At 41.5% G+C, this 18130-nt stretch overlaps 1 protein-coding gene across 1 annotated transcript in view; it reads right to left on the bottom strand.

The window, feature by feature from the left end:
• Positions 1–363: 363 nt before the first annotated feature.
• Positions 364–18130, bottom strand: part of bckdhb (branched chain keto acid dehydrogenase E1 subunit beta) — a 51782-nt gene continuing 34015 nt past the window's right edge. Inside the window, exons 9-11 of the mRNA XM_084557140.1 lie at positions 12410–12496; positions 2758–2909; positions 364–807 (exon numbers count right to left, since the gene is read on the bottom strand). Coding sequence (XP_084413266.1) covers positions 2769–2909; positions 12410–12496 — 228 coding nt within the window. The 3' untranslated portion in view covers positions 364–807; positions 2758–2768. The remainder of the gene's footprint in view (positions 808–2757; positions 2910–12409; positions 12497–18130) is intronic.

Below are 18130 nucleotides of genomic sequence, written 5' to 3'. Positions count from 1 at the left end.
AAAGGTCCTAAACTTCCAAGCAGTTTCAACTTTAGCCATGACATAAAATTCTGACATTTTCTGCAGTTCAATTCAGATATGTTTAAATCAAAGTGCTACTATTACTGGAAAACATCTATGACTCAGATTTTCCCTGAAGGGTTAACAGGAAGAGCAGGCAGGCTGAAAGATCTAAAGCAATTGTAATAAATACCATGAAATACTTTCAACAAGTTGTAAAATTCATTGGTAAAATATGTTCCCAGATTTATTCTGAGGTTTTATCAAACCAGTGTGTACTGGTTCAGCCTCCAAAATGAGCCAGATAAACCACCGAACTAAATGATTTGAGAAAAACCAGGGAGAAAAAAAATGAAATGACACTAATGCTGAACATTTTTATTTTCGTTAAAAACCACAGATCCGTTATATTAGTACAATTCGTGTCAAACTAGAGAAAGATTAGAACAGAGTGACAAATTCCCTCAAAAGTAACACCACACAGAGGCAGACAATCACAAACTTAACCGAATACCGTTTCCCCAGAGTATCCAACTTTTGTTTAAGAGGAAATGAAATTATGAGCATTATGTTGAAGGCTGGAGCAAACTTAGCGTTTTACTGTATAGAGTGGATCAAGTCACTTTTCCTTGCAACAGAGATCCAGAGATATGGTAACAGTCTTTCAGCTTGAGGACACACAAGGACATGGAGCCCATCTGGATACTGCTTTGTGATTGGATGGTCAACAAAGTGTCTTTTCCTGGCTGCTCTCCACTGACTGGTTGTATGAAGAAGGAAGGAGTTGAGGGCTACCAGAAGTTGGCTCTGGAAAAGGAGAAAGGTTCAGTAAATGAATAACGATCCACATTGGATGTCAGATGAGGAGGAAAAGTAGAGCTGGATGGAGTTGGATGACAGTGAGGACGAGAAGTGACAAGTGTTGGATTCAATTAAGAATTCAACAAATGGCTTCTTATCCCTCATAGGCCAACATTTTAATGGCTATGATTTAAGATGACACTGACAATTAAAAAGGAATTATGAAACCGTTTGGCAGACTGACTGTCCCATCTCCAAGAATTATTATACACTTCTGCAAACAATGAAAAACGACAGGCTATACCACAGTATAAGAAGTGTAAGGTTACGCAACTCCATGGGCATATCCACGACATGCCCGTCTTGTTAACAGTTGCCACTACAATCAGCCTTGGGTGGTCTGATTACAGGTCAGCGGGTCTAAACGCAGGTGTGAATGCACCCAAAACAGATGCTACGTATTCATCGACACCGTCCAGCTTCGTAGCAGGAGACTGAAAGTGTCAGAAAGGCATGCGCACACATTGTATGCACAGTGCGTGCTTCACTAAAACTGTAGACCTTGCAGTGATGAGAAACACACGTTAAAAATATGCGTTCAAGAAATTTCCACTGCATACATCCCGACAAAGACAGTTTACAGTGTCACAGAAAAATCTGTCCATCGTTTTATATTTCTGGCATTCGCTACTGAGTGACATGACCAGTTTCAAAAATGTATTTAGATGTGTGATTCTTTAACTTTTTTTAATTGTTAAATATGCAGTAAAAAGGCGCCTCTGCCAAATCTTCAAGCTCAACTCTTCATTCCTCTGAAAGGCCGAGTACACCCCATAACCACATATTTCATTTTAACCATCTAGTCACACCTGAGGAAGGTATTCAGGTAACACTTCTCACAGCTTGCATCTAGATTGCAAGATAACCAAGGTAATTATGCTGTACAGAAGCTGATGGAGGGAAAGATTTTAAGATCAAAGCTTCAGTGTAATCCATTACGGCAGGCAGTATTTCAGCGATGATGACGATGATGATGTCAGTTACAAACTGAAACTGGGGAGATTTGAAAACTTGGCCTTTTACAGTCACACAATCGACACAACAGATGCTGCAAAGTTGCATCATTGGAAGTAAAGGCTCTGGTGTCTTTGAAGCTTGACTCACCGTGGGAATGAAAGGCTGGTATATCGCAATTTTTCCCTCATCTGAAGTCCATTAACTTTATTGCAGAACAATATTTAATTGCTGGAGTGCCCCATTAAGTATCCAGCACGGACTTAAGTAAGACATTAATTGCAGTTAAAATGTCCTCCGCAAAGCCAGAGCAATGCAACTATCCCTTTGTTATTTTGTTGCCGTAATGTTTTGCTTACTTTTATAACTGTACGAGATTTTTTTTTTCCATCTTAAATAAATCCTTTAATGGTGTCCTTAAGCCCTTGGTGTTGGCTTATGAAACATATCTTGCATAACTCCCAGAAACTGTAATTCCATTATTCATTGCATGTCGCCAGTCGGAATGTCAGAGTCGGTAATAGCAGAGGTAGCCCTCAATTTGTAAAGTGCCCACATTTACGGGCCTCTGTTCATAAAACAGTCACTGCAACAGTCACTGGAAATGTGTAATATTTTATTTTGGCGGTGGCACCAACTGAGAGACAAAAAGTAATGTGAGCTGGAGGATAAAGTGCAATCCTGTGTGGCAGTGACAGATTTCTGATAATGTGATGACAGAAGGACGTCAGAATGTAAATTATTCCATCAAAAGGGTGGGATATGTGAAACAGTAAGAGTGCGTAGAGAAAAGGGCTAACTATATTACTGGAATAAATAATGCAGATTACAGGGTAGAGTACAGGGTTGTTGGCAGGCTTTAATATACACAGCTACTGTTTGAAAATGAAATTACATTCCATCGTAAATTTGCTTCTAAAGAAGTTGTCGGAGCTGTCCTACCTGACAGGGATTTAGTAGTTGATCATCCTCTTGATTGCATCAAAGCACTTCCACTTGTCTGGGATGTAGAAGGGCTCAAAGATATGAGGGAAGGGGGTGTCATAACCACAGACCCTGCTGATGGGAGCCTCTAGGTTAAGGAAGCACTCCTCCTGCAAGTACAAAAAAAAAAAATATCAGGATAAATACTATGCTGTCGAACATCATTCTCTCGGGCAGGAAAGATAAGTCAAGATGTTCACACTGTGACGGCTGTGATCCTTTAAATGATGGAAAACATGTTTAAGGGAAGGAAGATGTGTTCATTAGAGATAAAGGCTGAATGATAAAGATCAGCTTCACCTCAAAATCCTTGTAAACCCATCACTGTCTTGTCTCAATCATACATATGCAGTAGTCTGAAAATGATGTCTCATGCTCCCTGAACCACTCTTTCACAATTCTGATGAATCCTGGCATTGTCATCCTGGAATATGCCCGTGCCATGAGGGAAGAAAAAATCCATTGATGGAATAACCTGGTCATTCAGTATATTCAGGTAGTCAGCTGACCTCATTCTTTGGGCACATAATGTTGCTGAACCTACACCTGACCAACTGCAGCAACCCCAGATCATAGCACTGCCCCCACAGGCTTGTACAGTAGGCACTAGGCATGATGGGTGCATTACTTCATCTGCCTCTCTTCTTACCCTGATGCCCCCATCACTCTGGAACTGGGTGAATCTGGACTCATCAGACCACATGACCTTCTTCCATTGCTCCAGAGTCCAATTTTTATGCTCCCTAGTAAATTGAAGCCTTTTTTGTCAGTTAGCCTCACTGATTAGTGGCTGTCTTTCTTCTCGTACCTATTTGCTTAGTTAAATCCAGGTGGCGACTTTTTTTTTTTTCTGGCCAGGCAGTGTATGATAAGACAAGTTATTATATATTCCTTCAAGTTTGTCAAGTTTGAGTTTTTGGGAGCTGACTTTAATTGTCAAAATGGATCATTCAGGCTCCTTAGAGCAGGCTGCTACTCAGGGCAGTTTGGCTGGAGTGCAAAACAAGGCACGACTCGTGTCTCTATATTAGCTTTTGACCTCTTCCCGTGGAGACAAAGTCGAACGAAGCTGGCCAAAACACTCCAAATGGGACAAACCCCCCGATGAGTTAAATGAACCCACATGCACACAGATGCAGAAACGGACCTGAAGTACCCTCTATCGCATTAAAACCGATCTTTGAGCAAGTCAAGCAACCAAAGCAAAAAAGCATGCTGGTTGACTGCCACGGAGCTGCTCGCCTTCTCTGACACGCAGCGTACTTTGACCTGTTTCTGTGACACTGACAGCATCACAAACTCAGCCATCCGTGTAATTCCACATTATGAACCTACCAACTGGCTGCCATGGAGCAATTTGAAATTTGGCAGGGCAGGACTTGTATGTTTCACACTATGTTTTTCATTTCTTATAAAACATCTGGCCGAGCATAGGGGAATGTCAGACTTGATGGGGAGGCCTTTTGTGCTTCAGCGCTTTTATGGCTTGTAAAAATACAACACAACAAGAGAAATTGAAAGAGGCAGAGAGAGAAGTGCAGCAGGAGCTTGCTGCTCGCTCTCTGTGTCTGTGGAGCTCACATGGTGCAGAGGGAGCTTTCCAGTCTGGATATCAGATTGCCAAATAGGAAGACAAATCCAGAATTATCAAGATTGGACGTAAGAAGCAATCCTTGTAACAGTAAAAACATCAAACCAATAAATCCAAGCTTTTGATTAAAGGGGAATACTGGAATATCTACGGATAAAGCACATGTATTACATTTGTTTACATTTATACATCAAATTCCCTCTGTTGCTTCTTGCCATTAAACTCTCACGACTCTTCCTGCACTCAGGCGCACATAAATGCGTCCAATCACATCACACAATTTAGCGGCGGTTTCATAGTTGGATGCGTGTGTTTGGATGATAAAACTGTGGTTGCGGTGGTTTCTCGTATTTCTCCCCCGTCGTACTCTTCCTAATCTAACTACACAGGTGAAGGAGCTGTGGGTGAAGGCCAGCTGCCGATCTGTATTGCATAGCGATCCAGTCCAATCCCTGAATAATCTGATCCAAATTCCCTTTGAGACGAAACCCTGCCAACACATTAACTCAGGAATATGTCACATTCCAAACGTCTAGGATTTTTCAAGCACCCTGGGGAGACAGCAGCAAAGGCAGGATCCACCAGAACCCAGAAATGGCAAAATACATGGAAAACAACTTGAAGCAATTCTTTAACTACTAGGAGGCAATATCAGATTATTGGTTATTTTTTTTTTTAAAAAGAACAAGATACCTTAAGCTAATTTTTTGTTGAAATGTGTGGAAACATATTTGTTGTAGTGTGTACTACCTGCAAGTTCTGAATTTAGTTTACTGATGAAAACCTTATTTTGCATGCATTTTCTTAAAATATAATGAGTTGAAATTATGCAGTAGTTGAAATGTCCAAACTGATATAACTACAAGGACCAGCCATCTTGTGTGTTAAAACCATTAATTATAATAAGTGAACCAGCAGATAAAGTGCTGGCCTGGCGGCTGGACCCAGCGCCATACAACAGGCCGTCTGTTTCGCCCCGGCTAATGAACGGTGATTAGCTTTAATGAATGTACACTGAATGAAGACAGCTAGCTCAACAAACCCTCCTTTTCCTCTTCACTGCTCTGTTTCCTCCTTCCATGTGGACTTCAGCGTAACCTGTGACGGATTCTCTCCAACAGGCTGTGGCAGATCCTGACAACAGCCACTGTACTACTGCGATGTGAGAGGATAATCTTGGTATTTTCCATTCATTTTCTCTTTAAGTTTTCCTAAGCACACTACTTTCATGTTCTGACAACTGTCCATGGCCTTAGGGTCTATCAAGGCTATTCAATCTCAGTAGTGAAAATCTGGCTCATGGAAAATGTGAAGTTCTGCTCAGCCTGCAGCAAACTTGTCTATTTGGGTTGTGATATCATCAGAAGTGTTTATTAAGTGTCAATAAATTGCAATACTGATTATTCAGATCACCTGAGCGCCAATCATGCATGCCATAGCTGGCACATAGCTTACAACGGTGTTTTCTTGGGCAAAGTTCAGTCACAAACTTTCCATGTCAAATGTCAGTGAGTGTACTTAAATAATGTCTGCCTGGAGCCAAGCCCTTGAATGCATAAGAACATTTTTATCATGCCTCAATGCATTCATGTAAATTTACTTCTGTTTAGACTTGTGCAAAAAGCTGGCAGAATGGTGTTTAGTGAATGAGCCTTTGTTCAAGGTATTTATTAAATAGTGAATTTCTGCAGGAGACTGAAGAGGGAAAACAAACCTCCTACTAATATGATCAGACTCCACAAGGTGCTTTCTTTTCATCTCGGTGTATTAGTGGAAGTGACACCCATGTGATTACCCATGTCCAGCGAGATCACAACCCTGAGATCTATTCTCTGCCCGGCTTCAGACAACCAGTCAGACAGTACCAGGGAGTTTGCTCTTTTGTCTGGGTCAGATCTGCAATCTCCTCTAAATACATTTACTGGAAGTGGGAGAAAAGTACAGTAGTCTGACTGCCTGCCACCACAGCTGGACAAGAGATGGCCACACAACTCAGATTTCATTCAAATCGGTGTTTATCTTTTGGGAAGTGCATCATTATATGGAATATACTTAAATGTCAGAATAAAAATATGTCAACATGGCAGTACCAGAGAGCGTGCGTCCTGCAGCGGAGCACGATTTAAAAATACTTCACGGTCGGGGCTTAGAATCGCAGTGATGATATTGTGTCTCCTGTCAAACAAAAATCAGAGATTGTCAGAAACACCCGCAGATTGGAGGTTGCAGTGCCAATATCACATGCTATATCAGTGAAGACAATGGCAGGCCAAACCATTTTCAGCTGGAAACAGGCTGAAACTGGTTTTGAGTTCTCAACATGTTTCTCAGTGATGTTCAGCTTAAAGAACAATCATCACTCATAGCCTGTGATGTAAAATATAGCCTGTGGGGGTGATCAGATCATTTTGTTCTCTGTTCTTATCTTCTCAACATAATAAAGATAAAGTGGTGCTCTGCAAAGTGCATGCAAGTCAAACGGTTATTAATGTTTATATTATGGCTTCAAATGGCTTAGATGGTTCATGTTTGAGGTTACATGCCTGAAAATAAAGAGCTGAGCGTGGCTGTGTAGAAGCAACGCTGACAAGTCTGCGTTGTCCTAAATCCTACTGCAACGAAATAAAATGAAATATACAGAGGATACCATAACCTGGGGGTAGCTTTATTCATGTGATAACAGGGTAGTTAGTCTACGGTTAATGTTCTGGAAATACATTATCTTACAACAACCAACAAATCACTGTCAGTATGCAGTTGACATGCTACCTCCTAGCCAGCAGCTACAAGTTTTATTACTCAGCCAGGGGTGGGATAAAGTTGGCTTCAGACCTCTATTTGGAACCAAAGTTAAAATCAAGGTTTGTTGATTGAGACATAAGTGTCAAAAACGACAAATAAACAGCTGTAGCCTCGTTTCATGGTCCTCCTGATTCACAAATATACTGATAAGCTTAAAATATGGATTTGCTATCAGTGAATCTAAAGGGTGCTTTCACACCTAGGTCGTTGTTCCTAAACCGGGAGCATTTTCCATCAGGTTTGTTCGTTTACCATTATACACGGACCTACACGACGACCATATAATTACATAACCAAGTAGGTTACAAGATGCGTCTTTGGAAAAAATAGTCTCTCAATCGGAATGAAATACAGGTTTGAAAGCACCTTAACTGGCACGGCAACCCATTACTTATGTTTGCTTATGCTACTCCATACTGTAAAGTGCGTCACTCAGAGAAATGGACTGGTGAGTATAACATGATTGTTACAGTATACTGTTGGAGTTATAACTGTGAAAATGCAACTGGTATTACATTTACATTTGTGTACTGTTGTATGCAGCTGTTGAACTCCAATGTCTGTCTTGCCTGGCCTTTATTAGCAACTCACCTTCGCTTGTTCGTGCTGGCTATTACATAAATACAAAGTTTTATTTGTGAATTTATAGAACATTAAAACAAATACTGTACTTGGACATGCCACATGCACCATTGCTTTGCTCTTACTGGCAGAAAAAAAACTACTCAGCTAAAAATTACTGTATATGTCTTAAGTCGTTCTTACAATACTGTATCATCAACAAGGCCAATTCCAAATAGTATAAAAAAAGTGAGTTCAGTCCATTTCTCCTCCATTTAATACGTTTTTGTGTTTAGCGTTGGGTTGTCAGGGAGATGCTAGAGTGGCTACAGTTTTTGAGCTGATTCAAATTCAAATGTATCCCAAGGCTATTTATGCAGAACCGCGTCTGTATGTCAAAAGACTTGGAATGAAAATGTACTTCTAACTCATCAGATAAAGGGTCACGAATTTGTGTAGTGTGTTCGTACCTGTATCCAATTCTCAAATCTATACAACGAGCCCTCTTGTAAAAACATTAGGCTCTGAAAGCAATTTAGTATACCCCCTGATAAAGAAAGGCATGTTGGGGGCTACAATGACTTTTACAGTGGGGTGCAATGCCCCAGGCTGTGTGCTGCCTCTCGTTCAGACAAGCATGACCAGTGATCTGACTCTTATTCAGAAGGCATATATAGCAGAATATGTGGAAGGCCTGCATCCTCAGTTAACACAAACTGGGCATGAGTGGAGACTGCAGTCTTTGAAGCATGTCCTAGCTCAGTACCACAACTCAACGGGGAGCGCTGGGCTGGATGTCAGATTGTGTTAGTTCAAATAACATAAGTATAATGAAAGCACTACCAGTGACTGCTAGCAGGCAATTCAAGGTCCCCACAAATAACTGGAATCTGAATCTACTTTAGTCATGTCTGTAGCGGTTTAAAGAGTTAAGACATAGAAGGTGATTCACCATTTCTGTCTGTGCATCCCTGAGGCCCACAAATGCGCAGTCTATTTCTACCCTACTCTATCCTATCCAGTCATAAGTCACACACTCAGAAAAAGGGGCCAGCCAATGACACAATATTAAACAGCCTGATAAAAACGGTTGCCAAGCCCTACCAAACGTTCCTCTGTTTTTAATACAAAAGAGAGAATCAAACCCATAAATGGTTCTTTCATTTAGATCCAAGAAGACTGAGGTAGACAGGTAGTAGCTGAAGACGCTCTCTCCAGAAATAACAAACTCTAGTTTAAACAGTGCTCCTGGACAACAGAGTCCAGGCTATACATGCTTCACTGACAACTAGTTGTTCCTTTTGTCCTTTGTTTTTAAACCTCATGGATACAAATACACACCAGTAAACAAGGAGTTGCGGTACAACTTAGGGCACATTCATACTCCTGCTAATCAGAACAAGTCAGACTCCATCCTGAAACCCAGGATGTTTATTGTTGATGGGGACCCGTGACTCACAATCCCCTCGAAAGCTGTACTTTAAGAAGCTTATCAACCCGTTATCAAAGCTGAGTGGGACTGTGCAATCATATTAAAAATGTCATGTTATTTTTTTGACTCAAAGCAATCTGCCATTCAGCATTTCTTCTGCATTTGAGTTTGAATTGCATCAAACCAGGCAGCAATGACTTCAGCAAAAGCTGCACCAAAGAGAAACTGAAGAGGAAAATGTGAAATAAATAGTACTGCATTATCTGATTTCAGAGTCAATAATCAGGGTGACATCATGGCTAAATGGTTAGCGTGCATACCACATGGACACCAAGGTTTAACACCCTTGTTTTACTACCTTTTACTGCACGTCATTCTCTCCCCAAGTTTGCTTCCTATCACACTAGTGGGCATTACCAAACTAAAGCAAAAACACCACTACCAATTATCTTGGGGGGAAATACTGTAAGCTTGATTAGCTTCCCAAGATGTGGTTACTGTTGCTTGGATTTGCAGCGTTCGCAACCAAAAAATTACCAAAACTCCCACTAATCCTCTTAGACCAGTCAAACAGCATTATCCACAGTCATCCGCATGCTTGGTATATAGTTTCTTCCAAAATGAGGCTGAATACACAACTTAATTTTGGGGCCTGCCTCACAATCCTTTCGGGAAAGATACAAGAAAGTTCTGGGTGTCGGGTTCAGTTGGGTGCTCCGAACCCTTGTAGGTCAGACTGAACCCCTATTAAAGCCTATCTACATTTCTAAAAGTTTCTTTCCAGCTGGTAGACGAGCCAAATCGCCTGAGGCCATGTGAACTCTGCACATCAATGCAATCAGTGAAAACACCAACAACTTACGTCACCCGTACACAATGTTAAAACGTTGAAGCATGGAAATGAGGGGGATGATTCACTACCCACTTAAGCCCTAACAGACGGGGAGAAAGCAACATCTGACAGACAGCTAATGAGGAGAGGATCAATTCATTGATTTGACAGCTCCAACTCATGCACATTAACAAGGAAACTGCTGCAGGTAACACATGAAGTGTCATGCATACAATTAGTCTGCTGAATTGTGAGGAGCTGGGTATAAAGGGGAGAGCTGACACTGTTCAATAAATTACTCCCTGAGGAGAGGGGTACTCATTGCTTTAGTGAGAAGCTCACAGGGAGAAACCACCCCAATGCTGAAGGTAATTACCTCACCACACAGAAGTAGCTGCAATTAGGATGATGGGACGGGGGAGGACTTTTCATTTTGTCATCGCACTTAGCTCTGACTTGGACATCGGCAGTCTCTGGCATGTCTTGGCTACAGCATCCAGTCCTTTTGCATTACCAGAGCCACTGCTCTTGTATATATTCCTGCTCTGTAATTCCTTTACTCTTAGGTTTACTTTTGTTTACAATCAATTGGCAAAATTACTATCACTCAATACAATAAATTGTAAATAATAATGTTTTGTAACTACAATTGCTATAATGCTATGGCACAAGCAAGTAATAGTAATAGTTTACTATAGCCAGACCTAACTACGCAGATCCGCATCTGCACTGGATAATCCTGGATGCAGTCAAGGTGCTCTATCAAAGGAGAAGGAGGAGTGTGTGCATGTCATAAAAATGGCTAATACACCGCAAGAGTAAACAGCATAAAACTAGTAAAAGACACACAGCATGTTGACTGTGATAAGAAAGACAAACATAATTTGATGATCAGTGACCTAGAGGTGAAGCCTGCCTATACTTCAGCTCTGGAGGAGCTCAGCGGATTCATTAAATCCACATAACATTTGCTATCTGGATGCGGCTGTTGCAGAAATTCATTAAGTCAATGTATCTCATGCATTCTGCTGCATGAGTAATAAGATGTGGCAAATCAACTTCTACTGAGGACCGGTGTCAGAAAATGCATCATGCAAGAAGGTCCCTGTTAGACAGCAAATCTTGTAATCATATTAAATGTAGATATTCACCAAACAAACTAAATAGGCTTACCTTATTGCAATATCCGAATCCTCATGGGAACCTGCCATTTTAAGTGTATGCTAGTTTGCATGAAACTCACAGCCAATGACAGGCTTCATCCCAGCTGTGTGCAGTATATCTGGTGAGTCAGACTAGCAGTGTGCGACGCCTTTAGCCAATACTTTGAAAAAAATGTGCAGCATCAAATATGATTAAGTACCTGAATGATTTATGATGCTGAAGTACCGTTCCAAATGAGCTCCACAAGGCACAATATGAAATCCTAGGGAGATCATTCTTTCTATGCTTTCTTAGTCAGAGCCAACATATATAATCACAGTTATGTTTAAATGAATAGCATTTTTTATCAAGTGGTTGTATTCAGAAACAGGGAGCCATTCTTTAAAACTGATTTTGTATGACATTTAAGCATAAATACTGTACGCGTGACTGGTTTAGAATAGTTTTGATTTTTGTTTATACCATGCATATGGAGATAATGTGAATGTAAGTTATATGCAAACTCTTCTAACTGAGAAAATTCATGTTGCATCTCCACTACTACTATACAAATGCACAAATGGCTACTAGCTATCAGTTCCTGTTTGCAGTGTAGCAAGGATGTAAAGAGCACTATCATCAAATTATAGTGATATATAAAAAAAATGATAAAAAGAATACAATTCTAAAATAAGAAACATGTTTTTCATGCTTTCTAAGCAAATGTATGGACTTAATTTGCAATAGTTTTTTCCAAAGGTCATCAAAGTTTGTATTATACAAGAAGTGACGTCACAGTGAGTTAAAAAATGTGTTCAGATTTGCCTCAGAGAAGGGAAATTATTCGTTGTGTGGCAACTGAGCACTAAATATTTTTAAAGCGGGTTATTTGATTCTCTCCGTGAACTGTCACAGCAACTGCTGTTGGTGAGCAGCCAGCTGGCACACACCTTCCCTTTCATCTTACACATCATCTTCGCCTCCCCGTCTCTGCTGTGCCTCCCTTCAACTCTCCCATGCCCCCTGGAAGGCACGCCCTCGCCGTTTGAAAACACTGCTCTGGGAACATTTGGCGAGGCTATTTGCAAATGTGCAACTTTATGACAAAACCATTAAGTACCTGCACCATTTAACCCCACCTCAAACCCCTAGGGGTAAAAACTCATTAAATGCAGTTTGTTCCCACTCATGCATAGACATACATTACCCACCAGATACATGGATGCACTCACAGACGGCGCACTCTCACCTGTACTGTAGCGCTGATTTCAGCTGCAAAGCCTCCTGTTATCGGAGCCTCGTGACTGATGAGCAAACGTCCGGTTTTCACCACCGACTGAAAAACAAGGAGATTTAAAAATTGGTAACAGGTCTCCAAACTCAAAAACCTCATGATAATCTTTACCAGATGACACAGTGAGATATTTTGAAACTGCAAGTGAGAACAGTTCAAAAATGAATTTCATCAAATACAGTAACAGTACTTGCTATTATTAGTCCACTGTATCAGATTTAATTTCATTAAGGCAGTGTGATAATTACATTTAACAGTTACTACCTAACAACATCTTGTAATACAAGGCCGTCGCTGCTCGGTCTGACATTTATGCTTACACAGAAACTTCTGTGCCAGTTTGTGTGTATTATGGATCGAGAGGTGAGAGCTTAACTACTGAACGTGCCACTCTCGAGGCAGTATGTGGGCCAGCAGATGGGTGTTACCAACTTAGAGCGCCTGCTGTGGTATGCTATATCTTCCCTCAGGCTGCATGTGTCTGGCTGTGTTCCGCTGTGTGTGTCTGTGAGTGCATGCATAAAACGGATAGGACACAACAGTATGAGCTGGAGGGCTGATTTAGGCTGGTACACCGGGCCAACGGGACAATCATGGACATTAGAGGTCTCAGCCTCCCAGGCATTGCATTTGGGTTTTCTGTAACCTGACATTACTGCAGAAAGATGCCTCTGCTCCACCCGTTATCTACCACAGCATAAAACCAATACGATACTATAATCTCATCCACTTGCCACCGGTCCAGACCAAAGCTATGTCTGCTCTTTGCAACTTCAGCAAACTCTCCCCTATTCAGTCGTGCTTTCTTTCCTGCAATTAATAGGGCCAGCCCATGTGATATGATACATGACCAATAGAAATTATCCTATTATTGTCTGTTTTAGCATTTTAAAGAAATGTGTAACGACTACTGTATACGAGTGGAATCTCTGGAGAATGTTTAAGAATGTGCATGGATTTTCCACAGCTTTGCACAATACACTCTTCATTTAAGCACAGCTGGGTGAACGTCACATACCTCTCCATCCCTCAAAGCCACTAACCAAACCCAACTGCCATCGTAACTAAATAACCTGCTGAAAATAAGCATCACATGTCCATATGGCACTGTAAATTAAGCCTGACATCCACACAAACATGCATTCTGGGGCTTCAAGCTGATGCTAAACAGCCGAATGTTTACATTGCTGAGGTTCCTGGTTTGGCTGTCAAGCACTAAATATCTGTGGCCACTATCATTCACTAGCATTGGAGGATAACTGAGTCAGCACTGCGTCACTAATGCCAACATGCCTCAAAACACACTGGAAACATTGTATTGTAAGCTGAGCTATATGGAGGAATGCAAAGATTAAGATTGCGTGAGTCAATTTCTGGGGCTGCATATTTAGCCATCCTTGACCAGCTGAGATAAATGAGTTCACGGTGCAAAATTCACTGATTATATGACACTATCTTCAGGAATTTGAAAGTTAATAACAACAGTGCAAGACAATAACAACAGCTGGCAATCTGCACAGTGGGGAGGAATCAAGCGAGAGGCTGAGAGTTGGGCGATGTCTTGATATGACATGTTGCCGTGAGGTTTGCCTGAGCGCGATGACTCATACAGGTCTGGCGAATACACAGAGCTGCTGCCCAATCATCTACCCCGCCCTGATGCTGAACCCATTCCTCATCTTGCGCAAACACATATACAAAGGCAGTGTTAACATAACTTCCCTATTTACGCTGCGACACCAGCATTGCCCTGATCTCCCCGTTGGTCAACTCCCTCAGGGAGCATCCATCACTTCAGGAGTGCATTCCTAAGATGCTTGCAACATGAGAGGAGTTTGCTACTGTTTTTACAATATCTTGGGATTAGAATTTCAGACACTGGTTAATGGAGTGAAATCACAATCCATTTAATAGACTCAACAGACCAAAGGCATGCAGCTTAAACACAAGTGACTGTTATTAAGTATCCACCAATTAGCCATGTTCAACCTACTACAAAAATACATGTCAGTGTGTAATGAAAAAATATTTAAAAAAAAAAAACATGGCAGAATATGGCACTGTCTAGGACAGGCAGTGCAGTTCATATGAGGAGCTGAAGTCAATGCATTTCAGTGACAAAGGAAGAAGGGAAAAACCAAAACGCATAAAAACATTCAGCATTTTCTTGCTGGACTGCAGCTATATAACATGTTATGCATTGCCTAACAAACTTGGGGTATAAATCCCAAGAAAGCTGGCAAAATTCCTTCATATTTTAAAATTTTACTGTGATATAGATGCATATGTATATGGGTGTGTGTGTTATCTATCATCAGAAACTTGTATGGGGATACATGTCATAAATATTTGGTCATAAATCACAACTGATTTTTCCCCCTTGATCCAAAAACGATCTGTTGATACTCAGCATTTGCCGATCTGGTTACTGATCCAATCTTAAATTAACAAAATTTCCTCTCCTGAATATTCATAATCCTCATCGTATTCTCCTAAATCACATGTGCACCGCGTGACTGGATCAAGTCCAACAAATAAGGCTACCAATGCTAATGTAGCGAGGAGAGGGAAGTTCATACCATGGCTCCAGAAAAACTTGTGTTCTCCGTTAGAGAATTGGGCTGGTCATCCAGCAGCATACGCCCTCTCTGAAATATTTTTCACCTTGATGCTGTCTCGAATAAACTTTTCTCTCCTTTTAAACGCAGCGTTCACTGTTGTCGTTTCACTGCAGCCTTTGCCTGAGCGTACCTGAAGAAGCCCTTTGGCGTATAAAGTTGGTAGTATTGAATGATCTCCTGCTACCATCTTGCCAAACATTCACATTGCACAATTTAGAACTTGCTTTATGAAGCTTTTCCACACAGCTGACATGTTCAGTCACGTACTTTTGGTTCATTTTAGGCAGCTGTGACGCTAGCCATCCACCTTGAAACAGAAGAGGAAGAAGAGGTTTTGACACAACAGGGACGTGGTTTAGGTTTATGGTGGACCTTAAATAAATGACTACAAAAGATTGGCCTTGGCTGAAGCCTGATACCAATCCGATCTGACCATTCTAAAAAAGCTTGAATTGGACCATGATACCATCTACCCAGTACTAATTGAGACAACCCTAATACATATTAAGAGAGCAAAGTAGGCCTGACCAAGTGACCACCCAATCGCCACTGCCATGAGTTGAGCAACACTGCCAGAATGGATAAAATCAATTCATGTGAAAGATAAAAACACAAGGAGTTTTACATTCATCTCAAAGATGCTTATGGCTAAACATGTCTCTCCCTGCTTCAACGCACTACAGTCACCGTCTCCACAGGAGGGCAAATGCAATGGCTTCTGTCATGAAATTACAACCTATCCATGGCCGGCCTTACAACCCAGCTGTCCAACTCATTTAACTCACCTCATCGCCTTAGGTTCAATTACACACAATTTCAGGAGGCATTTAAGAGACACACACAGACGCCGCTGTTTTTACATCTCTGACAGGAGACTGTGACAGCACTCCAACTTCTACATAGTAATTGTGGCTGTAGCATTTAACCCAGTTGCTTCCGGTTGCTGGAAGGGTTTTCAAGAGACAGAACCACCCGCGCTCATCATGCGGTTTGACCCTTTTCTCCAAAGCCACCCAGTCCTCTTATTTGCCCACGACAGAAACCTTTCATGTTGGTAAAACTGGAATTAAAACCGGGGGCTGCTACTCCTCAGACAGCACTGGAGCCAGAGGAAGTACACTGGACACTGTAAGAAGATGATCAGTTAGACGCATCCAAGGACGGGGAGAAATGATATGCCTTTAGTGAGGAAAGGATGGTTAAACACGCCATGAATCTTTCAATACAACCTCAGGAAGACATGCTGGCTAGGAGATCTCTTTGTTATGGCTACATCATGGACACGTGCCTGATGGGTTTATTACCGAGTGGCTCATGTCCTGCAAATCAAAAACGGTCTTCTTTCCAAAATAAGAGCAGTGACGCTTGAAAATGATAAAAAATGGACACCAAAGGAAGCACACACATAAGGTGAGTTAAAGATGAATATAGAGTTTTGGGGTACAGCTGAACAGGTCCTTAAAGTAGGTTCAGTTAGTTAAGAGGTATTTTTGTGCTTACTGTACTCTGTCTTTTATGCACTTTCCAAAACGACCCTAATTAAACAACAGAATGAATGAATGAAAAGAGTGCAATAGGGAAACCGATAGATAATATAATACACAGTGATAAATTATTTTGTGCCACCCTACAACAAACGGGAAACTGAGATCCGGTGTCACACTTAATTCAAATTCAGATCTTTTATCTACTCTACTCAGTCAAGCATTGGCTTTAAATCTTTCCTAACACCGGCTAGCTTCTAAGAAAAAAAAGCAACCATCTCCAAGAAAGTTCAGCTATAAATTAGTAAACTTGTCATTTGCCATGAGAATTTTTGCAGACAATAATTACATGACAAAACAAGGCTACACACCCGGAGCCGTGCTTGATATAAGTGCCAGCTAGGACACTGTGGCATCACCTCAGCAGTTTTATTTCAGAGGAGGGTGGAACTTTCCAATATATGTCTGGGTAGAAAAACCTACTTCACGTAGAATATAACCTTATGCAGTATATTAACTGTATTTGCCACTTGGTTTGGAGATCCAGGTTTGTATTTTTGGGGATAGCTTCCCTCATCGTTGGAATCGTTTTAGCGGTATATTTCATATATTTATGATACCAGAACCTCAGCAAAGCAAGACGCTAGTTTGGTACATCCTGCTCCCTGCCCCAGTGCTGACTCCGACTCAAATTGAGGGCTCCTGGTTGGTGGCGGCTGGTGGTAGCTGAGCTGGACGACAGCTCTCGTGGCTACGGCTTTACTACTCATTGTGCTCCAGGGCTGTTATTTGATGCCGAAGTCGTTCCGCTGGCTGCAGGGGAAATGTCATGTTTAGTGCCATTCCCATACACACCCAAACCTAATGAGCAGCGTGGAGCTCGTCTTCAGGACTTGCTCTATGCATACAACTTGGATCTGTCTCTTCTTCCATCAGGCTCCTTCCTGGCTATGTTGTTCCTCCGTGCTGCGGTTCGTCTCCTCCCACTATCCATTTACCCCACTCTGTTTTCGTGAAAACTGTTCTCTCAGTCAAAGCACTGACCCCAGTACGCAGCCTATACACTCAGAGGCTGACAGCCAACGACCTGGCATGGCCTCAGAGGCTAAGGTCGGAAATGTCACTCTCCCATGGCATATAAACCTACTCTCTCTCTCACACACACACACACACACACACACACACAACACAGCCACATATGCATCTGTGCGTTGTTTGCACACATGCGGACGCACACTGCTTAATCGGTATCGACTGATCTACAACTCTGACAAGAATATAGGGAAAAGGATGTTGAAAGGAAGTTTAAACCATATATGGTTATCATGGAGCACTAACTCATTGTAAAAGGACAGTGTGCAGACAGAAGTGAATAAGACCAGTCAATTCTTGGAGCTAAACTGGGATGTGGTTTGACTGGTGCAGAATCACATAATGTGCTTTAAAGGTTTTCGAAACACATGCAACGATCTTTCCAGGAGACGCTGCCAACACTTATTTGTTGGATCTTTATTTTTACACCACTAAATTGGTCGAGCGTAATATAAAAATAGTAGCGATGACAAAAAGAA

This window comes from Chelon labrosus (genome assembly GCF_963514085.1).
Source record: "Chelon labrosus genome assembly, chromosome: 12".
Lineage (NCBI taxonomy): Eukaryota > Metazoa > Chordata > Actinopteri > Mugiliformes > Mugilidae > Chelon > Chelon labrosus.
Note: the sequence above shows the minus strand (reverse complement) of the source record. Positions and strands in the feature narration are given on the sequence as shown.